The 25116-nt window shown below is 51.5% G+C and overlaps 1 protein-coding gene across 1 annotated transcript in view; it reads left to right on the forward strand.

Moving 5' to 3' along the window:
* The window catches only part of NUP98 (nucleoporin 98 and 96 precursor), a 117166-nt gene that overhangs the window by 55676 nt on the left and 36374 nt on the right, over positions 1 to 25116 (forward strand). The window contains exons 13-19 of the mRNA XM_060263763.1: positions 120 to 307; positions 1432 to 1548; positions 8458 to 8765; positions 13711 to 13824; positions 22092 to 22230; positions 22344 to 22521; positions 24092 to 24250. Coding sequence (XP_060119746.1) covers positions 120 to 307; positions 1432 to 1548; positions 8458 to 8765; positions 13711 to 13824; positions 22092 to 22230; positions 22344 to 22521; positions 24092 to 24250 — 1203 coding nt within the window. The remainder of the gene's footprint in view (positions 1 to 119; positions 308 to 1431; positions 1549 to 8457; positions 8766 to 13710; positions 13825 to 22091; positions 22231 to 22343; positions 22522 to 24091; positions 24251 to 25116) is intronic.

Here is a 25116-nt window from a genome sequence, read left to right on the forward strand (position 1 = left end):
CAACCCGCTTGATTGGAGTTCAGCCAGAGTCTCACGCAGTCCTGATTTGGGGCGCAAACATCGGTGTCTGAGGCTAAACCTGACTGCAGGTGCTCACATGTCTGCATCTTTCTTTGCAGAGACTGAAGCCAACCAATCCCGCGGCCCAGAAGGCGCTGACCACGCCCACTCACTACAAGCTGACCCCTCGCCCTGCGACGAGGTTGCGGCCGAAAGCTTTGCAGACGACGGGGTCCTCCAAGTCTCACCTCTTTGATGGCCTGGACGACGACGAGCCAGCCCTGTCCAATGGGGCTTTCATGCCCAAGTGAGTCTGGGGGGAAGGGTGGAAGGGAAGAGGGAGAAGGGGCGAAGTTGAAAGTTTCTCTCCTGGGTGATTCTTGGTGGTCTTAATCCGGAGCAGCCCTTCTCTTGGCAGATGCAGCCAGATGTTCACATGAGTTGGCTTGGCTTGCATGGAGGCCATTTTCAGGTATTGCCCACTGCAGAGAGGTTGAGCAGTAAGACCTTGGAAGTCCCTCCCACTGCTTGAGATCGGAATTGCCGTTGCTGTCTGGATATTCCAGTGCTTAGATCCCCAGTGTGCTGACTGGAGAGCCAGTGTTGGTGTAGTGGTGAAGTGCGCGGACTCTTATCTGGGAGAACCGGGTTTGATTCCCCACTCCTCCACTTGCACCTGCTGGAATGGCCTTGGGTCAGCCAGAGCTCTCTTATCTGGGAGAACCGGGTTTGATTCCCCACTCCTCCACTTGCAGCTGTTGGAATGGCCTTGGGTCAGCCAGAGCTCTCTTATCTGGGAGAACCAGGTTTGATTCCCCACTCCTCCACTTGCAGCTGCTGGAATTTATTTATTTTATTTATTTAGGATTTATATCCCGCCCTTCCCACAAGTGGCTCAGGGCGGCCTTGGGTCAGCCATAGCTCTCTTATCTGGGAGAACCAGGTTCGATGCCCCACTCCTCCGCTTGCAGCTGCTGGAATGGCCTTGGGTCAGCCATAGTTCTGGTAGAGTTGTCCTTGAAAGGGCAGCTGCTGTAAGAGCTCTCTCAGCACCACCCGCCTCACAGGGTGTCTGTTGTGGGGGAGGAAGGGAAAGGAGATTGTGAGCCACTCTGAACTGCGGAGTGGAGGGTGGGATATAAATCCAATATCATCATCTTCTTGTGCCATGCATGCTGTGTCAGAATCCCAGAATATGCCCACAAGCTCAAAAAGGTTGGGGTCGCTCTTCTAGCATGTTATAGATGTGTTAGGTTATCGTGGCAAAAGCGCATACTATGGAGCTTAGCAAATCTTATGTTACAATAAGTTAGTCTTTTAAGTGTCCCAGGGTTCTTTGAAAGCCATAAGACCAGGGTGTAACCAGGCTGGCCAGACTGAGTTATTGCTATACCCTCTCAAGAGATGTCTGTGGGCTTTGGGGTCTTTCAGGAAGAGCATCAAGAAACTGGTACTGAAGAATCTCAACAGCAGCAGTCTGTTTTCTCCGGTCAGCGGTGAAGCCGAAGACCTCGCCTCTCCCTCTGAGTATCCAGAAAATGGGGAACGGTATGTCCATGTCCTGGTGTAGTGGTGAAGATCAGCGAACTCTAATCTGGAGAACTGGGTTTGATTCCCCCACTCCTCCTCCTCCTCCACGTGCATCCAGCTGGGTGACCTTGGGTCAGTCACAGCTCTCCAAAGAGCTGTTCTGCTCAAGAGCAGTTCTTGGAGAGTTCTCTCTCAAACCCCACCTGCTGTGGGGAGAGGAAAGGAAGGCGATTGCAAATCACTTTGAGACGACTTTGGGTAGTGAAAATCGGGGTATAAAAACCAACTCCTCCTCCTCTTTTTCTCCTGAAATAAATTGCTTGTAGAAGCAGCGGCGGTAGTTGAGTTTAGCCCGCGTGGCCAGGTGTTGTGGGGAAGGTACAGGAAAGCAGTCAAGTCACGCTTGCCTTCCTCGGCTGTAATTCCACCTGGCTTCCTTCTGTGTTAAGAGCGATGCGTAAAGCACACAACCTGTTGTGCTGCCAGCCGCTGTGAGCTCTGTAGCAGTGTGCAGCTCCTTCCTAATGGCATAGTGGAACTCCAGGGAGAACAGACTCAATTCTTGAGTGCACACTCCCTAAAAAATCAGCTCTCGTGCCTGGGTTGAAGATCTGGTTGCAGCTCACCTGCATCTTAAGAACATAAGAGAAACCTTGTTGGAGCAGGCCAGTGGCCCCTCCAGTCCAACACTCTGTGTCACATAAGAACATAAGAGTAGCCATGTTGGATCAGGCCAGTGGCCCCTCCAGTCCAACACTCTGTGTCACATTAGAACATAAGAGAAGCCCTGTTGGATCAGGCCAATGGCCCCTCCAGTCCAACACTCTGTGTCACATAAGAACATAAGAGAAGCCCTGTTGGATCAGGCCAGTGGCCCCTCCAGCCCAACACTCTTTGTCACATAAGAACATAAGAGTAGCCATGTTGGATCAGGCCAGTGGCCCCTCCAGTCCAACACTCTGTGTCACATAAGAACATAAGAGAAGCCATGTTGGATCAGGCCAGTGGCCCCTCCAGTCCAACACTCTGTGTCACATAAGAACATAAGAGAAGCCATGTTGGATCAGGCCAATAGCCCCTCCAGTCCAACACTCTGTGTCACATAAGAACAGAAGAGAAGCCCTGTTGGATCAGGCCAGTGGCCCCTCCAGTCCAAAACTCTGTGTCACATAAGAACATAAGAGAAGCCATGTTGGATCAGGCCAATAGCCCCTCCAGTCCAACACTCTGTGTCACATAAGAACAGAAGAGAAGCCCTGTTGGATCAGGCCAGTGGCCCCTCCAGTCCAAAACTCTGTGTCACATAAGAACATAAGAGGAGCCCTGTTGGATCAGGCCAGTGGCCCATCCAGTCCAACATTCTGTGTCACATAAGAACATAAGAGAAACCCTGTTGGATCAGGCCAGTGGCCCCTCCAGTCCAACACTCTGTGTCACATAAGAACATAAGAGAGGCCCTGTTGGATCAGGCCAGTGGCCCCTCCAGTCCAACACTCTGTGTCACATAAGAACATAAGAGAAACCCTGTTGGATCAGGCCAGTGGCCCATCCAGTCCAACACTCTGTGTCACATAAGAACATAAGAGAAGCCCTGTTGGATGAGGCCAATGGCCCCTCTATCAGAACTGGAAGAACTCCAATCGAGGCCCAAGACTTTGTTGCAAAAGTATAGGCGTTTATTGAGAACTACAAGACTGAAGGCACAGAATAACACTGATAACGGAATGTAGCATTGGTTACATTTTATGTGGTTGTGGCAGCAACAATAAAACAATCTTTCACACGGCTAGAGACAGTTGTCTGTTTCCCAGGGTCTGTTATCAGCGCGGGAGGACAGTGTCCTGCTGAGATGGCCTGGCAAGGCCGGCTTCAAAGGGCACCTGCAGATGTTGACCAGAGGCTATCTGTTACACTTCAGTGATCACAGTTTGTGTGAAATGCCTTTCTGTTTTGGTTAGTAGCATAGTTCAGAGCATATTGGGTTAGTATCTGGTTACAGTATGGAGTCAGTCAGGCTAACAGCATATAGGAAAGTTACAAGTTCTGACACCCTCCAGTCCAACACTCTGTGTCACATAAGAACATAAGAGAAGCCATGTTGGATCAGGCCAATGGCCCCTCTAGTCCAACACTCTGTGCCACTTAAGAACATAAGAGAAGTCATGTTGGATCAGGGCAATGGCCCATCCAGTCCAACACTGTGTCACACAGTAGCCAAAAAAAATTATATATATATACACACACACACACACATATATATAAACTGTGGCTAATAGCCACTGATGGACCTCTGCTCCATATTTTTATCCAATCCCCTCTTAAAGCTGGCTATGCTTGTAGCTGCCGCCACCTCCTGTGGCAGTGAATTCCAAATGTTAATCACCCTTTGGGTGAAGAAGGATTTCCTTTTATTCGTTCTAACCTGACTGCTCAGCAATTTCATCGAATGCCCACGAGTTCTTGTATGGTGAGAAGGGGAGAAAAGGACTTATTACTAACCTGTTACCTTTCTTTGAGGGGGTGAACAAACATGTGGACAAAGGGGACCCAGTAGAGGTTGTTTACCTTGACTTCCAGAAAGCTTTTGATAAAGTTCCTCATTGAAGGCTCCTTAGAAAGCTTGACAGTCATGGAGTAAAAGGACAGGTCCTCTTCTGGATCAAAAACTGGCTGAGTAATAGGAAGCAGAGAATGAGTGTAAATGGGCAGTCTTCGCAGTGGAGGACGGTAAGCAGTGGGGTGCCGCAGGGCTCAGTACTGGGTTCCATGCTCTTTAACTTGTTCATAAATGATTTAGAGTTGGGAGTGAGCAGTGAAGTGGCCAAGTTTGCAGATGACACTAAATTGTTCAGGGTGGTGAGAACCAGAGAGGATTGTGAGGAACTCCAAAGGGAACTGTTGAGACTGGGTGAGTGGGTGTCAACGTGGCAGATTAGCTTCAATGTGGCCATGTGCAAAGTAATGTTCATTGGGGCCAAGAATCCCAGCTACAAATACAAGTTGATGGGGTGTGAACTGGCAGAGACTGATCAAGAGAGAGATCTTGGGGTCGTGGTAGAGAACTCACTGAAAATGTCAAGACAGTGTGCGATTGCAATAAAAAAGGCCAACGCCATGCTGAGAATTATTAGGAAGGGAATTGGAAACAAATCAGCCAGTATCATAATGCCCCTGTATAAATCGATGGTGCGGTCTCATTTGGAGTACTGTGTGCAGTTCTGGTCGCCGCTCCTCAAAAAGGATATTATAGCATTAGAGAAAGTCCAGAAAAGGGCAACTAGAATGATTAAAGGGCTGGAGCACCTTCCTATGAAGAAAGGTTGAAACGCTTGGGACTCTCTAGCTTGGAGAAACGTCGACTGCGGGGTGACATGATAGAGGTTTACAAGATAATGCATGGGATTCCCCCTCCCTCCCACCCAATTTTTAACACTTGGGAAACCAGTGGTGAAGGGCCGGTTCCCGGGGCTCTTTTAAGGCACCCCGCCGATCAGCTGATGGAGAGGCCAGCGCCTCCTGTGCCGGCCTTCCTGCACTCTCGGGACCTTCGACTTTCACCAGCTTGCTGCTTTTCTTCACTGCCACTGCCCTGATCGGCGGGAGAGGGGCCACTTGGAAAAGCACTTTGCTGCTGGTTCCCTGGGTGTTAAAATTGGAAGGGGGAGGTGTCACAGAGGGGGACGGTGGGCATCCTCCGCCAGGCTGCCACGGGCCAGGCCTGGAGCCATATGATCCAAATCACACGTGCTTCCGTAAACAGAACTGTAGCTCGGGAACTTCAGTTCCTACCGTCGTTTCTTGCAGTGGCTCAGTGTTGTGTCAGTGATGCAAAGAGCATACAGCAATGCCAGAGCTGTATTGACCTGCCTATGGAACTTCCACAGCAGAATGAAAGGTAGAAACGACATGCAGACTTCCCAGTACGCAGTGCACCAAAGATTTATTTCAGGTAGTTGGGTTTGGCGTCTCCTGCAAGCACGAGCCTCGGGTGCTAACAAAAATGTATGCGGGAGCATACGAGCACCTAAACCTGCAGGAAAGAGGAACTTCAAATTGCCAGCACAATATCCCATGCTGTGAAGATAACTTTGCCTTCTTGAAGCAAACAGGGGTGGCGTTCCCCTGACCACCTCTGCCGGTCCAGTCCAAAGAGCTCGACTGGCGGCCAACCTCACTAGGGGCAAAGAACAAAGAAAGGGGGAAGAGGAAAAAACTCAACCCAAATGCACACTGTGTAATGGAGGGACAAGGTGTCTATACCCCAAGTCATAAAGTGTGTATCATTTATTATAAAACATACACAAAAATGAATTTTAAAAGATACTGTCTGAATGTCAGGATTTCACATCCGCATTTGATGAATTTCTAAATACCAGTATTATTGAGTTTAGTAATCAAGGATCAATTGTCGAATGTATGATCTTTTTTGTTATTTCCGTATCTCTTTGTTTATAATCTGATATATGCCCTGTGGCGCAGAGTGGTAAAACTGCAGTACTGCAGTCCTAAGCTCTGCTCATGACCCGCGTTCGATCCCGGTGGAAGCTGGGTTCAGGTAGCCGGCTCCAGGTTGACTCAGCCTTCCATCCTTCCGAGGTCGGTCAAATGAGTCCCCAGCTTGCTGGCGGGAAAGCGTAAAAGGCTGAGGAAGGCAATGGCAAACCACCCCGTAAAAAGTCTGCTGTGAAAACGTGAACGCTGTGTCGAACTCATTTGTTACGAGGGCCGGATCTGACATAAATGAGACCTTGTCGGGCCGGGCCACGTGTATCATAAAATGTCATGCCAGGTAGCAGAGATAGAAACTTTATAAAGGACACAGACAAACACAGTTAAAGATTTTTTAAAAAGTAAAATAAAACATGCTTAAAACATTGGTCTTAAAGGTGTCTTAGAGGGAGGTAATTGGCAGGAAGGGTGAATTAAGAACATAAGAGAAGCCATGTTAGATCAGGCCAATGGCCCATCCAGTCCAACATTCTGTGTCACACAGCGGCCAAATATATATATATATATATATATATATATATATATACACACACACACACACACACACACACACACACACACACTGTGGCTAATAGCCACTGATGGACCTCTGCTCCATATTTTTATCTAACCCCTTCTTGAAGGTGGCTATGCTTGTGGACGCCACCACCTCCTGTGGCAGTGAATTCCACATGTTAATCACCCTTTGGGTGAAGAAGTACTTCCTTTTATCCGTTTTAACCTGTCTGCTCAGCAATTTCATCGAATGCCCACGAGTTCTTGTATTGTGAGAAAGGGAGAAAAGTACTTCTTTCTCTACTTTCTCCATCCCATGCATTATCTTGTAAACTTCTATCATGTCACCCCTCAGTCGACGTTTCTCCAAGCTAAAGAGCCCTAAGCGTTTCAACCTTTCTTCATAGGGAAGGTGTTCCAGCCCTTTAATCATTTTAGTTGCCCTTTTCTGAACTTTCTCCAATGCTATAATATCCTTTTTGAGGTGCGGCGACCAGAACTGCACACAGTACTCCAAATGAGACCGCACCATCGATTTATACAGAGGCATTATGATACTGGCTGATTTGTTTTCAATTCCCTTCCTAATAATTCCCAGCATGGCGTTGGCCTTTTTTATTGCAAACGCACACTGTCTTGACATTTTCAGTGAATTAACTACCATGACCCCAAGATCTCTCTCTTGGTCTGTCTCTGCCAGTTCACACCCCATCAACTTGTATTTGTAGCTGGGATTCTTGGCCCCAATGTGCATTACTTTGCACTTGGCCACATTGAACCGCATCTGCCACGTTGACGCCCACTCACCCAGCCTCAACAGATCCCTTTGGAGTTCCTCACAATCCTCTCTGGTTCTCACCACCCTGAACAATTTAGTGTCATCCGCAAATTTGGCCACTTCACTGCTCACTCCCAACTCTAAATCATTTATGAACAAGTTAAAGAGGATGGGACCCAGTACCGAGCCCTGCGGCACCCCACTGCTTACTGTCCTCCACTGCGAAGACTGCCCATTTATACTCACTCTCTGCTTCCTATTACTCAGCCAGTTTTTGATCCACAAGAGGACCTGTCCTTTTACTCTTGTCTTCTTTGTATCTCTCCCATGGGACCTGTCTTCTTTGTATCTCTCCCATGGGATCTGGGGAACTGGGCAAAGGAAGCTCTGGCTTTTTCTTTCCTTCCCTGGGGACCAGGAGGGGGAGGAGCCTCAGCCAATAGGAGGAAGAGAGGCTTGGCTCAGTAGCTCTGCTGTGCGATTGAGGGAGCCTGGAAAAATAAGCTACCCTTCCTCTCTCAGCATAGGAGAAAAGAGCGGTTTTGCTCTATAGCTCTGCTGCGCGATTGAGCAAGCCTGGGAAAGCGAGCTGTGATGCAGAAGGGAGGAAGAAGGAAGCAGATGACAGCCAGTTGCTTGGGGGCCTGATAGGAGCCCTCTGGAGGCCTGATTTGGCCCCTGGACTGCATGTTTGACACCCTGGCTGTAAATGGGTCTCAAAGGATAAGAGAAAGATGGGAGTTGGCCCAAAAGGGAAATGCAGCAACGTGGAACTTCAACAAGTTTCTCTGATCGGCAAGGAATGCCTTCCTCCCCAAGGGAGGAGCCTCAGCCAATGGAGAAAACAGAGGCTTTGCTCTGTAGCTCCTGTGCGATTGAGCAAGCCTGGCAAAGCAAGCTGTGATGCAGAAGGAAGCAAGAGAGAGGGAGAAGGAAGCAGATGACAGCCAGGTGCTGGGGGGCCTGATAGGAGCCCTCTGGGGGGCCTAACTGAGCCCCTGGGCTGCATGTTTGACACCCCTAGCCTAGAGCTTTGTGCTTGACTCCAGGGGGCCTCGCCCCTTGTCTGCCTCCTGAGAGTTGGTGGGAATGCAGGCAGTTTGCCTCGGAGAAACCAGAGTGACCTTTTTCCCCCCTCCTCTTAGATTCCACTTCCTCTCCAGGTCCATCGATGAGAACCACGGGCCGGACGGAGAGCAGGAGGAGGAAGACGATCGCCACGAGGTGAGCAGCTTCTACACCAACCCCATCGCGAAGCCTGTCCCTCAGACCCCGGAGAGCCTCCTGCACAAGCACCAGAACCACGTGGATGACACCATCATGGCCCTGAACATGCGAGCGGCCCTGCGGAACGGGCTGGAAGGCAGCAGCGAAGACGCCTCCTTCCACAAGGACTCTCTGCAGGAGGACCGGGAGGAGGAGACCGAGAACGCGCCCCAGGTGCACCCCGCAGGTAGGGCTTCCGGCTGGGCTGCCTCGGCAATGCGTCATGGCCTCTAAAGCTGCTCTTTAGGCCAGGGGGATCAAACTCATGTGTTATGAGGGCCGGATCTGACATAAGAAGAGGAAGATATCCCACCCTCCACTTCGAATTTCAGAGTCTCAGAGCGGCTCACAATCTCCTTTATCTCCCTCCCCCACAGCAGACACCCTGTGAGGTGGGTGGGGCTGAGAGGACTCTCACAGCAGCTGCTCTTTCAAAGACAGAGTCTCAGAACAGCCTACAATCTCCTTTCCCTTCCTCCCCCCACAATAGACACCCTGTGAGGTGGGTGGGGCTGAGAGGACTCTCACAGCAGCTGCTCTTTCAAAGACAGAGTCTCAGAACAGCCTACAATCTCCTTTCCCTTCCTCCCCCCACAATAGACACCCTGTGAGGTGGGTGGGGCTGAGAGGGCTCTTACAGCAGCTGCCCTTTCAAGGACAGAGTCTCAGAGCGGCCTACAATCTCCTTTTCCTTCCCCCCCCTGCAGCTGCCCTTTCAGGGACAGAGTCCCAGAGCAGCCTACAATCTCCTTCCCCTTCCTCCCCCACAACAGACACCCTGTGAGGTGGGTGGGGCTTAGAGGGCTCTCCCAGAAGCTGCCCTTTCAAGGACAATCTCAGAGTGGACTACAGTCTCCTTTCCCTTCCTCCCCAACAGACACCTTGTGAGGTGGGTGGGGCTGAGAGGGCTCTTACAGCAGCTGCCCTTTCATGGACAGACTCTCAGAGCAGCCTGCAATCTCCTTTTCCTTCCTCCCCGCCCCCCACAACAGACACCTTGTGAGGTGGGTGGTGCTGAGAGGGCTCTCACAGCAGCTTCCCTTTCAAGGACAGACTCTCAGAGCAGCTCACAATCTCCTTTTCCTTCCTCCCCCCACAACAGACACCCTGTGAGGTAGGTGGGGCTGAGAGGGCTCTCATAGCAGCTGCCCTCTCAAGGACAGAGTCTCAGAGTGGCTCACAATCTCCTTTCCCTTCCTCCCCCACAACAGACACCCTGTGAGGTGGGTGGGGCTGAGAGGGCTCTCACAGCAGCTGCCCTTTCAACGACAACCTCTGCCAGAGCTCTGGCTGACCCAAGGTCATTCCAGCAGCTGCAAGTGGAGGAGTTGGGAATCAAACCCGGTTCTCCCAGATAAGAGTCCGCACACTTAACCGCTACACCAAACTGGCTCTCCTGGCTTTGAGCAGCCGAGAGGGACCGAGGTGAGATTCCATTCTGCCAGCAGTGAGAAGTTCCTGTTGATTATTTATTATTAATTAACATCATCATCAATAGCACACCAGATTCCCATTCCGCCCTTCCCTGCAAAACAGGGATCAGGGCAGCGTATGTCAGTAAAAAAACATTCAAATATTAAGAGAACATAAGAGAAGCCCTGTTGGATCAGGCGAATGGCCTATCCAGTCCAACACTCTGTGTCACACAGGGGCCAAAAAAAAAACAAGTGCCATCAGGAGGTCCACCAGTGGGGCCAGGACATTAGAAGCCCTCCCACTGTGCCCCCACTCCAGGCACCAAGAATACAGAGCATCACTGCCCCAGACGTAAGAATATAAGAGAAGCCCTGTTGGATTAGGCCAATGGCCTCTCCAGTCCAACACTCTGTGTCACATAAGAACATAAGAGGAGCCCTGTTGGATCAGGCCAATGGCCCCTCCAGTCCAACACTCTGTGTCACATAAGAACATAAGAGGAGCCCTGTTGGATCAGGCCAATGGCCCCTCCAGTCCAACACTCTGTGTCACATAAGAACATAAGAGGAGCCCTGTTGGATCAGGCCAATGGCCCCTCCAGTCCAACACTCTGTGTCACACAGGGGCCAAAAAAACCAGGCGCCATCAGGAGGTCCACCAGTGGGGCCAGGACACTAGAATCCCTCCCACTGTGCCCCCCCACCCAAGCACCAGGAATACAGAGTATCATTGGCCCGGACAGAGAGTTCCAACAATACACTGTAGCTAATAGTCACTGATGGACCTCTGCTCCATATGTTGATCCAATCCCCTCTTGAAGGGGGAGGAGCCTCAGCCAATGGAAAAAATCAGGCCAATGGCCCACCCAGTCCAACACTCTGTATCACACAGTGGCCAAAAAAGCCAGATGCCATCAGGAGGTCCATCAGAGGGGGCAGGACACTAGAAGCCCACGGTACCCCCACCCAAGCACCAAGAAGACGGAGCATCACTGCCCCAGACAGAGAGTTCCATCAATACCCTGTGGCTAATAGCCACTGATGGACCTACAATCTCCTTTTCCTTTCTCCCCCACAATAGACACCCTGTGAGGTGGGTGGGGCTGAGAGGGCTTTTTCAGCAGCTGCCCTTTCAAGGACAGAGTCTCAGAGCAGCCTACAATCTCCTTTTCCTTCCTCCCCCCACAACAGACACCCTGTGAGGTGGGTGGGGCTGAGAAGGCTCTCACAGAAGCTGCCCTTTCAAGGACATAGTCTCAGAGCAGCCTACAATCTCCTTTTCCTTCGTCTCCCCCAGCAGACACCCTGTGAGGTGGGTGGGGCTGAGAAGGCTCTCACAGAAGCTGCCCTTTCAAGGACATAGTCTCAGAGCAGCCTACAATTTCATTTCCCTTCCTCCCCCACAACAGACACCCTGTGAAGTGGGTGGGGCTGAGAGATCTCTCACAGCAGCTGCCCTTTCAAGGACAACTACGAGAGCAATGGCTGACCCAAGGCCATTCCAGCAGCTGCAAATGGAGGAGTGGGGAATCAAACCCGTTTCTCCCTGATAAGAATCCACACACTTAACCACTACAAACTGGTGAGACCTTGTCGGGCCGGGCCGGGTGTGTACCTATTTAAGATTAGGTAGCAGAGATGTAAACTTTTTGAAGGACACAGACGAACATGACTAAAGATTTTTTTTTTTTTGAAAAAAATTTAAATCATTAGCACTTGTTGGTCTTAAAGGTGCCTTCTTTGTATTTCTCCCTTGGGATCCTGGGAACTAAGAAGCTCTGGTCTTTCCTTCCCTCCCCAGGAGGGGGAGGAGCCTCAGCCAATGGAGAAAATAGAGGTTTTGCTCTGTGTGATTGAGCAAGCCTGGCAAAACAAGTTGAGATGCAGAAGGAAGCAAGAGAGAGGGAGAAGGAAGCAGACGACAGCCAGTTGCTCGGGGGCCTGATAGGATCCCCCAGGGGGCCTGCTTTGGCCCCCAGGCCATATGTTTGACACCTCTGCTTTAGGGACTGAGAACCAGTTTGGTGTAGTGGTTAAGAGTGGCAGACTCTAATCTGGAGAGCCGGGTTTGATCCACATGCAGCCATCTGGGTGACCTTGGGCCAGTCCCAGCACTCTCAGAACTCTTTCAGCCCCACCTACCTCACTGGATGTTGGTTGTGGGGAGAGGAAGGAAAGGCAATTGTAAGCCGCTTTGAGATCCTTTGGGTTGTGAAGGGTGGGATACAAAAACCAACTCTTCCTCTTCTTTAGACTTGTGCAACCACTGTTTTCTAATCCCTGATTAACCTTCCTAAATCCCCCCCTCCCCTTAAGGTTAAACTTAGCATTTGTGTGCGGCTTGAAGCCGCCAACTTGCTAGCGTGAGTCTCCTGGTAATTGCCCTGTGGAACGACAAGGTGCGGTGGGGTTGTGTTTGTTTTCTCCATTGTTCTGAGTTCTCTGGTGTGTGGTGACCAATGCTTCCTCTAAGCTCTTGTGAGCAGAAATTCTTCTCTGTGAGCTACTAGCATGAAGGTTCTGAGCTCCTGCATAGCTTGGTTTCCTTTGGGACCATTTGTCCTGAGCTAAGACAGAAACGTGCGAGTTGGAGGCTAAAAAACTGAGCGAGCTCACATTAACCCAGCTTAGAGGGAACACTGGTTGTGCCTCGTGAACTGGGATGCTGTCTGCACCACGCTCAAGCCTGGCTCAGCAAAACTGCTTCAGAAGAGTCCACTTGAAGCCGTTAACTTGCTAGCGCGAGTCTCCTGATAATTGCCCTGTGGAACGACAAGGTGCTGTATGTGGCATGAAGCCAGTGGTCCATGTGGCATATTCCAGAAAGATAATTTCAGAGGGTTTGTCTGCTTCATGTGGCAGTAGAAGAACTGAAGAATATTCAGGTACCTGAAGTGAGCAGTGACTTAAGAAAGCTCCTACCCTGCCATATATTTTGTTAGTCTTTATGTGCTCATGGACTTTTGGCCTTTTCATTTGCTAGTTTGAATGACTTCCAGTTAACTGCAGAGGAGGTCTGTAGGGCCTTGTATGTGTGTGTATTCTTTCTGCCTGCCGTTGATCTGAATTGCGCCAACGTCCCACCAAAGCTGTTTCTCCAGCTTCCTCTTGGCCTTGTCATATACGCTGTGGCGCCCTGGCTCTCCCTTTGCCCATCAGGGCCTTGGAAGCAAGCGCTCTTGGGTTCCGACTGTCAAGCATGCGGGTTCAATGACGAGTCGAAGTTGCTACAAAGACTACGTTTATTGATAAACCGATACTTTGGTAAAGCAGGTTCTTGAGAGTAATGAAGCTGATACATTGATACAATACTTTTAAGGCTTACTTCAAAAGGATTCCAAGGGATGGGGGTGCAGGGTAGCATTCACACACAAACTATCATAAATGTCTACGTTCCCATAGTGTTATCAGGGCTTCGTCCTTGCTTTCTCCAGATGTCTTGTACTCCCTTAGTGGAATGTACGGGAAGGTGCTGATTACTTGGTTTCGGTTCTCACTACTTCTAATTACAAGCCATAACGGGGGAAGGGAAAGAATAACAGGCTAACAAAGTTGGATCCTCCATGACGCTTCACAGATCAGGTTTAGGCAGGACCCTAAAACAATCAGTTATCAATGGAAGGTCACCATGCTTGACACCGACTGTGGTGGGGCTTTTGCTCTGTGGTCAGGAGGAGAGAAGGGTTTTCTTCATCCAAGCTTCTCTTTTTCTTTTAGGGATTTGCTTAACCCGAGTGGGCTACTACACAATTCCATCGATGGAGGAGTTGGCCAGAATGACCAGCGACAAGGGAGAGTGCGTGGTGACGGACTTCACCATAGGCCGTAAAGGTGAGGGGGGGGGGGTTGCGTGCGCTTCTGCTGCCAGCTGTCCGAAGGTACGGGCAAATTCTCTTCTGCATGAATGGGAAGCTGAGGGCTCTGTCTTTAGGTGCTGCGCCATTGATGCCCTCTGTGTGCTACTCGAGCGGGACTTGAGGGGCTTTTAAAAATTGTTGTTGTTGCCATCTTCTGTGCGTGGAGTAGGGGTTACTGGGCGCGTGTGTGTGTAAAGAAGTGTGACGGAACCGGCCCGATTCTGCCTTCAGACCCGGTCCCGTCAGCTCCCTATGGAGTCGCCAACTCCTGGAGGGAGCTATGTCTCCTCCTGCCCCTTGGGCGCGCTGCCACCACCTGCTCAGTCCCGGGGTTCAGATTGAGAGGAACAGGACTCCCAATCCCCCCACCTCGGCTGTGAGGCCAGGCCTCAAGGTCCTCTGCCACCCTGCACTTGGGTTTCACAGAGACCTCAGCGCTTCTTTGGGGAACCCCTGGAGGATTGGCACCTTATCCAACTGCATGCCTTCCCCCTTCCCCGGGGCCCCCTTCTCAAAACCAGCGTGGTCTAAAGCGGTCTGGGGATCTAGGTGGTACAGAGATTGACTGCCAGTATTTAAAACAGAAAAAACATTTATTTAAAAGAGAAAAATATAGGGGAAGAAAAGCAAAACAAAAACAGTTGCCTTTAAAAAGTTAACACAGCCCAGCACAGCACAGCAAACAGCATAACAAAGAAAAGTTGATTATAAACGCATCCGGTTGGCCCTGATCTAAACATGCCCTGCCCTTTTTGAATTACTTACTTAGTCTGCCTGCCTGGGGGGCCTCCCCGGCAGGAGCCTCCATTGCTCACCACATGCTCGCTCGAGCGCTGGCTTCCAACTCTGGCCTCTCTTCCTGCCTAACACATGGCAAGAACAACAGCCCTTCCTGCCTCTCTAGGAGGCTTTCCCCCTAGCGTTGTTGGTTTGGCTCTGGAAGGGAGGGGGGGGGAGTGAGGGGAAGGCTACAAAGCCGGCTGAATGGATTTACTGATCCCTGCCTTTTTGGATGAAGCACCAACACTCTCAGATGGCGTTTCTCCACACGTCCCCCTCCCTAAATTCTGAGCCGGAGGGGTTGCCTCCTACAGAGGTGACCCCGTAGCAGAATCCAAACAAACAAGGAGAAACCCCTTAACCAAAATATTACACAAACATTACACAAACATTCAGGTATTTCTCCAATAATACACAAAGTCCAGCACCCTAGGTGCCCATGTCCTTTCTGGACAAAACGTTGCATGGCTGCATGCAGCAGGAATGTCCAGTCTTTAAGATGTACTCCTCCATCTCCCAGGACCACCTCTGGAGTTTGGTGCTCTCCCTCCGTTGCTGCTGTTGCTGGGGTGAGTGGTCCATCAAAGGAGGAAATTCCTGGCCCCACATATGAGGTTGGAAACTGCCCAGTTCCCACACAGTTGCTTCTTCTTTATCCCTCATTGGTGGAATGTTCCCTCTGTCCACTCTGTCCTCCCAGAAAACTACCTCTGGTGCTGCAAACAATTGCTGTCCCAGCTTCTTTTTGTCTCCTTCCTTCCTACCTATATGCACCACCATGGACCTCGCAGAGAATGGCTGTGGTATATTCACCTGCACCACTTGAACTGCCTTTCCCATTTTCTCCGTAGCCACCACATAAGTAGCATCGCCCAGGTCATCCACAATCACATGGGGTCCCTCCCATTCCACTTTCCATTCACCAGTATGAAGTGGCAGGACATCCATCACCCTAGCCCCTGTCTCAGCTTCTGCGAACTCCACCTTCTGGTCCCTTGCCACATCACACAGTGTTTCCAGCCTAGGGTCACTTTGAACCTCAGACAGGAACATTTCTGGCTCCCCCAGACTTCCTATCATCTGTTCCTTCAAGCCACCCCTAGTCCCACTGTCTCCCGAACACTCAGCCAAAGTTTGATCTGGGTTCTCCGCCCCCTCAGTTGGTTTTTCAGTGTCAGCCAACTGAGCTCCTTCCTGCCTGGACGGCTCCACCGCATCCTGCTGCCCTTGCGGAAATTGGCACCCCTCTTCCCATTGGGCACACCCTCCTGCAGGGCTTGAGACAGGTTGGTCCTCCCCCTCCCTGGTTGGTGGTGAGGTGGCTTCCTTAAAGTTGCCCTCCTCCCCCCACCTTCCCCTGAGGGTTTGGCTTGGGTTCTCAGTCCCCTCGGTTGGTTTTTCAGCACTACCCAGCTGACCCCCTTCCTGCCTGGAAGGTCCCACAGCTTCCCAGGATTCCTGTCTGCCCTGCTTCAAGACGACCTGTTTTGAGAGCGTCTCGGACGATCCCACTTCCTGATCCACAGCTACTTGGTGAACCGGTTCCAACCTAAGGCCGCTCCGGACCCCCTTCTGGAACCGCTCCCGTTCCCCCAAGCCTTCAGCTATGTGCTCCTCTGAGCCCACATTAGCCTTGCTGCTCTCAGAACCTCCTGTGAAATCTCCACTCTCCACCTCGGTCTCTTCAGCTTGCACATCCTTTACGCTAGACAGGTTCCCTTCCTCACTAGGAACATCCACAGCCTCCTGCTGCACTTGGGGAAAGCTACACCCCTTCTCCCCTTGAGAACACCCTACTCCAGGGCTGGAGACAGGCTGGTCCTCCCCCTCCTGGGTGACTGCCCTCTCTTCGTCCTCAGTAACCTGGGCTACCTCCCCCTCCCTGGTTGGTGGTGAGGTGGCTTCCTTAAAGTTGCCTCCCTCCTCCCACTTTCCCCTGGGGGGTTGGCTGCGGGGTACAGCCTTGATAGAGTACTGGCCAACCACCAAATCCCGGCCCAATAACACTGGAACTGTCTGTTCCTTCATTACCCCACATTCAGCATAGGATTTACCTTCTTGTGGAGCCAAACCCCTGAACTGCTTTCGGGAGTGGTCTGGCCCCAGTTTAAACCTTTTAAATACAGTGGCCTTATAGGCCGCAAAAGTTATCCCCCCACCTTCCATAGGCATGCTGTAATAGATGGCTGAAAGCTCTCCAGTCAGGTTGCTACAGAGGTAAGACATATAGTCCTCCTCTGCAATCCCCCACTGTTTGGCTGCCCTCTCAAAGTTGGAGAGGTATGTGGAGGGGTCTTCTCCCTCCTTGTACACTGCAAAGTCTTTGGGCGTGACTTGGATCTCTTTGCTCAGTTCAGCTTCCAGACGTAGCACCTCAAGCTCATGGCGACGCTGCTCTTCCTGTTCCCGTCTACGGATCTCTGCTTGTCTTTCCTCTCTCTCTCGTTCCTCCAGTCTGCGGACTGCATCCCTCTCTGCTTGTCGTTCCTCTCTCTCTCGTTCCTCCCGTCTGCGGACTGCATCCCTCTCTGCTTGTCGTTCCTCTCTCTCTCGTTCCGCCTCGATACGCATTCTTGCCAGTTCCAACTGTAGCCGCAAGGTTGCTTCTGACTGGGTGGGGGCCACTTTTGCAGGTGCCCCTGCATGCTCAAGATGCTCCAACAGGAGGACTTGCATATCTACTACAGTCAGGTTGTCACACTCCAGCTCTTGCTTTGCGCACTCTTCCTGGAGCTGTGGCTTTGTCATCTTCAGGATTTCCAGTTTCTTAGCACGCTCCATCCTAACTAGCTAAACTTTCCCTACTCCAGTTGACCCGAAAAGAAAACAAAACCGCTGTTGCTTCCTCTGGGTGCTTGCACGTATCAAAAAGCAAAAATGCCTGGCCAATCAAGTTCTCTGTTTGTTCTTATCCCACCGCTGCCGCCAAGTGTGACGGAACCGGCCCGATTCTGCCTTCAGACCCGGTCCCGTCAGCTCCCTATGGAGTCGCCAACTCCTGGAGGGAGCTATGTCTCCTCCTGCCCCTTGGGCGCGCTGCCACCACCTGCTCAGTCCCGGGGTTCAGATTGAGAGGAACAGGACTCCCAATCCCCCCACCTCGGCTGTGAGGCCAGGCCTCAAGGTCCTCTGCCACCCTGCACTTGGGTTTCACAGAGACCTCAGCGCTTCTTTGGGGAACCCCTGGAGGATTGGCACCTTATCCAACTGCATGCCTTCCCCCTTCCCCGGGGCCCCCTTCTCAAAACCAGCGTGGTCTAAAGCGGTCTGGGGATCTAGGTGGTACAGAGATTGACTGCCAGTATTTAAAACAGAAAAAACATTTATTTAAAAGAGAAAAATATAGGGGAAGAAAAGCAAAACAAAAACAGTTGCCTTTAAAAAGTTAACACAGCCCAGCACAGCACAGCAAACAGCATAACAAAGAAAAGTTGATTATAAACGCATCCGGTTGGCCCTGATCTAAACATGCCCTGCCCTTTTTGAATTACTTACTTAGTCTGCCTGCCTGGGGGGCCTCCCCGGCAGGAGCCTCCATTGCTCACCACATGCTCGCTCGAGCGCTGGCTTCCAACTCTGGCCTCTCTTCCTGCCTAACACATGGCAAGAACAACAGCCCTTCCTGCCTCTCTAGGAGGCTTTCCCCCTAGCGTTGTTGGTTTGGCTCTGGAAGGGAGGGGGGGGGGAGGGAGGGGAAGGCTACAAAGCCGGCTGAATGGATTTACTGATCCCTGCCTTTTTGGATGAAGCACCAACACTCTCAGATGGCGTTTCTCCACACACCATAGGCCGTAAAGGTGAGGGGGGGGGGTTGCGTGCGCTTCTGCTGCCAGCTGTCCGAAGGTACGGGCAAATTCTCTTCTGCATGAATGGGAAGCTGAGGGCTCTGTCTTTAGGTGCTGCGCCATTGATGCCCTCTGTGTGCTACTCGAGCGGGACTTGAGGGGCTTTTAAAAATTGTTGTTGTTGCCATCTTCTGTGCGTGGAGTAGGGGTTACTGGGCGCGTGTGTGTGTAAAGAAGAATTTGTGAATTTCCTGCACTGTGCAGGAGGTTGGACTAGATCACCCTGGAGGTCCCTTCCAATTCTGTGACTCTGGGAACAGCAGCCTTATGCATTCCCTAAATTGGGTGACCAAACTGTGGCTCAGGAGCCACATGTGGCTCTTTCACACATATTGTGTGACACTTGAACTCCCCCTCACCCAATCTGCTGGCTTGGAGAAGGCATTTCTCCCTGTAAGCCACTTCTCCAAGCGAAGCCAGCCAGCAGCTTAGAGAGTGCATTTAAAGTTTCTTTCCTTCCTTCTTCCCTCCCCCGCTCCCTCCCAGTTCTCAAGCATCTGACATTCACGTCTTATGCTCACGGCTCTCAAATATCTGACATTTTTCTATGCAACTCTTATGTTAAGCAGGTTTGGCCCCCCCCCCTGCTCTAAATAAATACCACCTTGAAAAGTAACACGAAAGCTTCAGGTCTGTAGGAGATGCAGTAATTTGTCTGCTGACTGGATCCTGTTCGTATAGAACTCCCAAGTCTTCGGTTATTTGCGCTAGTTGACTTTTCCTTCCAGGAGCAATTCATGCGGCTGGTTTGAACTTTTAAAAGCCGGGGGGCCCCCGACCTTTTGGAGCCTGAAAGCATCGTTGGAGTTCTGCCGCAGTGTGATGGGCGCAGTTACAAAATGGCTTCCGCAGGAGGCGGAGCCAGCTACAAAATGGCCGCCGCCACTCACCTTCAGTCATGCAGGAGTCTACTGTTAAGCTTTCATTCCGAATAAAACTTTGTCGGTCTTCAAGGTGCTGCTGGACTCCTGCTTTGTTCTATTGCTTCAGACCGACACGGCTGCCCACCCTGGATGGGACTTCAGTCGATCATCTATTTATTTATTGCTTTACATTTCTATCCAGCCCTCTCCACAAGCGGACTCAGGGCGGCTGACAACATTCATTTTTACAGATTGAAACCAAGAAAAGATAATTACAATTTAAAATTTAAAAAAAAATTCCATGGTGCCGTATCACTACAATATAATACAAGCGGTACTCTGTAACGATGTAAGGGGGCAGCTCTCTCCCGGTTAGATCTCAAGGGCCTGTCGAAACAGGTCGGTCTTAGAGGCCCTGCGGAAAATAGAGAGATCCCGCAGGGCCCTTATGGCCTCCGGGAGAGCATTCCACAGTTCTGGTGCTGCTGCCGAGAAGGCCCTAGCTCGCGTCAGCCGCGGCCTAGCCTCCTTTGGTCCAGGGATGGACAATAGATTTTTTGTGCCTGAACGCAGTGCTCTCTGGGGAACACGCGGAGAAAGGCGGTCCCGCAGATAGAGAGGCCCCTGACGTCAAGCAGTGGAGGTTCTTGTGCTGTGGTGGCAGCTGCTGTAAAACAGCGCTTTTGGGAATAAGAGCAGTCAGTCAAATGTCCAGTGTCTTCTCAGGAGCTTCACTAGACAAAAGCCCTCCTTTGCCACGAAAGGTGCTGGGTGTCGTGGCACCTGTGGGCGCCATATTGGATAGCCCTGATTTAAAACGTTTTACAGTCTGCCCGCCCCCTCCCCCCAGTCCAACATCACCTGGCACCTACGGTCAACCCAGCACTTCTTTTCGAACCTACCTTTTGTTTTGGAGAGGTACATTGAGTCTCAGAAGGTTTTGTCGTTCCCAGAGTCTGTGCCGTGGGTTCTCGTGGCGTGCAGAGCCTCATGCTCTCCGCTGGATGCGTTTTCTAGTCGTTGACTCTCATGGTGCAATGTGTATGGAATTGCTTTTATTGTATATTCTGTTTGGGTTTTTTTAATATTCTGTGTAGTTTTTAACTTGTTAGCCGCCCTGAGCCTATTAGGAGAGGGTGGGATATAAATTTGATAAAATAAATAAATCTCTCCAAGGATGAACATCCACATTTCTGTTACCGTTGGGGGTGCGCAGGGAGTATCCTCTGACCAATGAACTTCCACCATATTTGCTTCCCTTAGCAGCCAGGTTTGACAGGAGAGAGATGGTGGCTCAAGGGGAGGGATGGTGGCTCAGTGGTAGAGCATCTGCTTGGTAAGCAGAAGGTCCCAGGTTCAATCCCCGGCATCTCCAACTAAAAAGGGTCCAGGCAAGTAGGCATGAAGAACCTCAGCTGGAGACCATGGAGAGCCATGAATGGGGCTGTGGCTCAGTGGTAGAGCATCTGCTTGGTAAGCAGGAGGTCCCAGGTTCAATCCCCGGCATCTCCAACTAAAAAGGGTCCAGGCAAGTAGGCATGAAGAACCTCAGCTGGAGACCCTGGAGAGCCATGAATGGGGCTGTGGCTCAGTGGTAGAGCATCTGCTTGGTAAGCAGGAGGTCCCAGGTTCAATCCCCGGCATCTCCAACTAAAAAGGGTCCAGGCAAGTAGGCATGAAGAACCTCAGCTGGAGACCCTGGAGAGCCATGAATGGGGCTGTGGCTCAGTGGTAGAGCATCTGCTTGGTAAGCAGGAGGTCCCAGGTTCAATCCCCGGCATCTCCAACTAAAAAGGGTCCAGGCAAGTAGGAGACCCTGGAGAGCCATGAATGGGGCTGTGGCTCAGTGGTAGAGCATCTGCTTGGTAAGCAGGAGGTCCAAGGTTCAATCCCCGGCATCTCCAACTAAAAAGGGTCCAGGCAAGTAGGCGTGAAATACCTCAGCTGGAGACCCTGGAGAGCCATGAATGGGGCTGTAGCTCAGTGGTAGAGCATCTGCTTGGTAAGCAGAAGGTCCCAGGTTCAATCCCCGGCATCTCCAACTGAAAAGGGTCCAGGCAAGTAGGCATGAAGAACCTCAGCTGGAGACCCTGGAGAGCCATGAATGGGGCTGTGGCTCAGTGGTAGAGCATCTGCTTGGGAAGCAGAAGGTCCCAGGTTCAATCCCCGGCATCTCCAACTGAAAAGGGTCCAGGCAAGTAGACATGAAGAACCTCAGCTGGAGACCCTGGAGAGCCATGAATGGGGCTGTGGCTCAGTGGTAGAGCATCTGCTTGGTAAGCAGGAGGTCCCAGGTTCAATCCCCGGCATCTCCAACTAAAAAGGGTCCAGGCAAGTAGGCGTGAAATACCTCAGCTGGAGACCCTGGAGAGCCATGAATGGGGCTGTGGCTCAGTGGCAGAGCATCTGCTTGGTAAGCAGAAGGTCCCAGGTTCAATCCCCGGCATCTCCAACTAAAAAGGGTCCAGGCAAGTAGGCATGAAGAACCTCAGCTGGAGACCCCGGAGAGCCATGAATGGGGCTGTGGCTCAGTGGCAGAGCATCTGCTTGGGAAGCAGAAGGTCCCAGGTTCAACTCCCGGCATCTCCAACTAAAAAAGGTCCAGGCAAGTAGGCATGAAAAGTCTCAGCAAGAGAGCCTGGAGAGCCGCTGCCAGTCTGAGGAGACAAGACTGATTTTGATGGACTAAGGGTGGTCTGATTCAGTAGAAGGCAGCTTCCTATGTTCATGACAGTCTCGGTTGTCTCCACCAGGCTACGGCTCCATCTACTTCGAAGGAGAAGTCAGTCTAACTAATCTGGACCTCGACGACATCGTGCACATCCGCAGGAAAGAGGTGATCGTCTATCCTAACGACGAGCTAAAGCCGCCCATCGGGGAAGGCCTCAACAGGTGAATCGGGTGTTTAAGTGCAGTGGAATGTTGGCTCACTTCCTTGGAATTGTGGGCACTGCCACTGGCATGCTCACGTCTCAGGCCTCAAACCCTGTTCTTTGTTCTCACAGGCGAGCCGAAGTCACGTTGGATGGCGTTTGGCCGACCGACAAAACCTCCCGAGCCTTGATCAAGAGCCCCGAGCGCCTGATGGAGATGAACTACGAGGGCAGGCTGGAGGCTGTCTCTCGGAAACAGGGTGCCCAGTTCAAGGAGTACCGCCCAGAGACAGGCTCGTGGGTATTCAAGGTAACACCAGCCGGCAGCCTTGCAGGCCCTCCCTAAAGGAGAACGGCTTTGATGAATGTATGAACATTAGAGAAGCCACGTTGGATCAGGCCAGTGGCCCCTCCAGTCCAACACTCTGTGTCACATAAGAGAAGCCCTGTTGGATCAGGCCAGTGGCCCCTCCAGTCCAACACTCTGTGTCACATAAGAGAAGCCCTGTTGGATCAGGCCAGTGGCCCCTCCAGTCCAACACTCTGCGTCACATAAGAGAAGCCCTGTTGGATCAGGCCAGTGGCCCCTCCAGTCCAACACTCTGTGTCACATAAGAACATAAGAGAAGCCCTGTTGGATCAGGCCAGTGGCCTCTCCAGTCCAACACTCTGTGTCACATAAGAGAAGCCCTGTTGGATCAGGCCAGTGGCCCCTCCAGTCCAACACTCTGTGTCACATAAGAGAAGCCCTGTTGGATCAGGCCAGTGGCCCCTCCAGTCCAACACTCTGTGTCACATAAGAACATAAAAGAAGCCCTGTTGGATCAGGCCAGTGGCCCCTCCAGTCCAACACTCTGTGTCACATAAGAACATAAGAGAAGCCATATTGGATCAGGCCAATGGCCCCTCCAGTCCAACACTCTGTGTCACATAAGAACATAAGAGAAGCCATATTGGATCAGGCCAATGGCCCCTCCAGTCCAACACTCTGTGTCACATAAGAACATAAGAGAAGCCCTGTTGGATCAGGCCAGTGGCCCCTCCAGTCCAACACTCTGTGTCACATAAGAGAAGCCATATTGGATCAGGCCAATGGCCCCTCCAGTCCAACACTCTGTGTCACATAAGAACATAAGAGAAGCCATATTGGATCAGGCCAGTGGCCCATCCAGTACAACACACTGTGTCACACAGCGGCCAAAAAAACCATAGTGCCATCAGGAGGTCCATCAGTGGGGCCAGGACACTAGAAGCCCTCCTACTGTGCCCCCCCAAGCAACAAGAATACAGAGCATCACTGCCCCGGATATAAGAGAAGCCATGTTGGATCAGGCCAATGGCCCATCCAGTCCAACACTCTGTGTCACACAGTGGCCAAAAAACTCCGATGCCATCAGGAGGTCCATCAGTGGGGGCCAGGACACTAAAAGCTCTCCCACTGTGCCCCCCCTCAGCTCCCAGAATAGAGAGCATCACTGCCCCAGATAGAGAGTTCCAATACACTGTGGCTAAGAGCCACTGATGGACCTCTGCTCCATATGTTAATCCAAGCCCCTCTTGAAGCTGGCTATGCTTGTGGACGCCACCACCTCCTGTGGCAGTGAATTCCACATGTTAATCACCCTTTGGGTGAAGAAGGACTTCCTTTTATCCATTCTAACTCGACTGCTCAGCAATTTCATCGAATGCCCACGAATTCTTGTATTGTGAGAAAGGGAGAAAAGGACTTTTTTTCCTAGCTTCTCTATCCCATGCATAATCTTGTAAACCTCTAAAGAGCCCCAAGTGTTTTAACCTTTTTTCATAGGGAAAGTGTTCCAATCCTTGAATCATTCTAGTTGCCCTTAATCATTCTAACCGTGGCTTATGTCTCCATGCAGGTTGGGCACTTCTCCAAATATGGCCTGCAGGATTCCGAAGAAGAGGAGGAAGAGCCCCTGTCCAAAGTGGAGGCGAAGAAGCTTAAAACGGCCCAGGCCCCCCCGCTGGGCCAGTCCCAGCAAGGGGCCCTGAACAGGAAGCCAGCGCCCACCTCCCAGGTAGAGAAGAAGGATGGACAAAAACCAGGGGCACTCCTTTCAGGAGGGATCACCTAGGGCAGAGGTGGCCAAACGGCAGGTCGGGAGCCACATGTGGCGCTTTCATACATATTGTGTGGCTCTCAAAGCCCCCACTGCTTCATCAGCTGGCTTGGAGAAGGCACTTCTCTTTAAACCACTTTGCCAAGCCAAGTCAGGTGGTGGCTTGGAGAATGCATTTAAAGTTAAAATTGCTTTCTTTCAACCCTTCCCTCTCTTCCTTCCCTCCCCTCCTTCCCTCCCTTCCTTCCTTCCTTCCCTCCCTCCCTCCCCTCCTTCCCTCCCTTTCTCCCTCCCTTCCTTCCTTCCCTTTCTCCCTCCCCTACTTCTTTCCCTCCCTTCCTTCCTTCCCTTTCTCCCTCCCCTCCCCTCCCCTCCTTCCTTCCTTCCTTCCTTCCTTCCTTCCTTCCTTCCTTCCTTCCTTCCTTCCTTCCTTCCTTCCTTCCTTCCTTCCTCCTTCCTTCCTTCCTTCCTTCCTTCCTTCCTTCCTTCCTTCCTTCCTTCCTTCCTTCCTTCCTTCCCTTCCTTCCTTCCTTCCTCCCTTCCTTCCTCCCTCCCTTTCTCCCTCCTTGCCTCTCTCCTTCCCTCCCTCTCTTTCTTGTGGCTCTCAAACGTCTGATGTTTATTCTGTAGGGCTCTTACATTAAGCAAGTTTGGCCCCCCCTGGCCTAGGGGTTCGTGGGTATCGCTGCCCATAAGAAATGAGCTGTTGGGGGAGAGGGGTGTTGCTGAACTTTAACCAGCTTCTCAGATGGTCTCTGTTTCCCGTCCCCTCCCCCACTTTCCATAAAGATAAATACTTTGCTGATGGGGGGGGGGGCGGTTAA

Source organism: Heteronotia binoei, unplaced genomic scaffold (genome assembly GCF_032191835.1).
Source record: "Heteronotia binoei isolate CCM8104 ecotype False Entrance Well unplaced genomic scaffold, APGP_CSIRO_Hbin_v1 ptg000860l, whole genome shotgun sequence".
Lineage (NCBI taxonomy): Eukaryota > Metazoa > Chordata > Lepidosauria > Squamata > Gekkonidae > Heteronotia > Heteronotia binoei.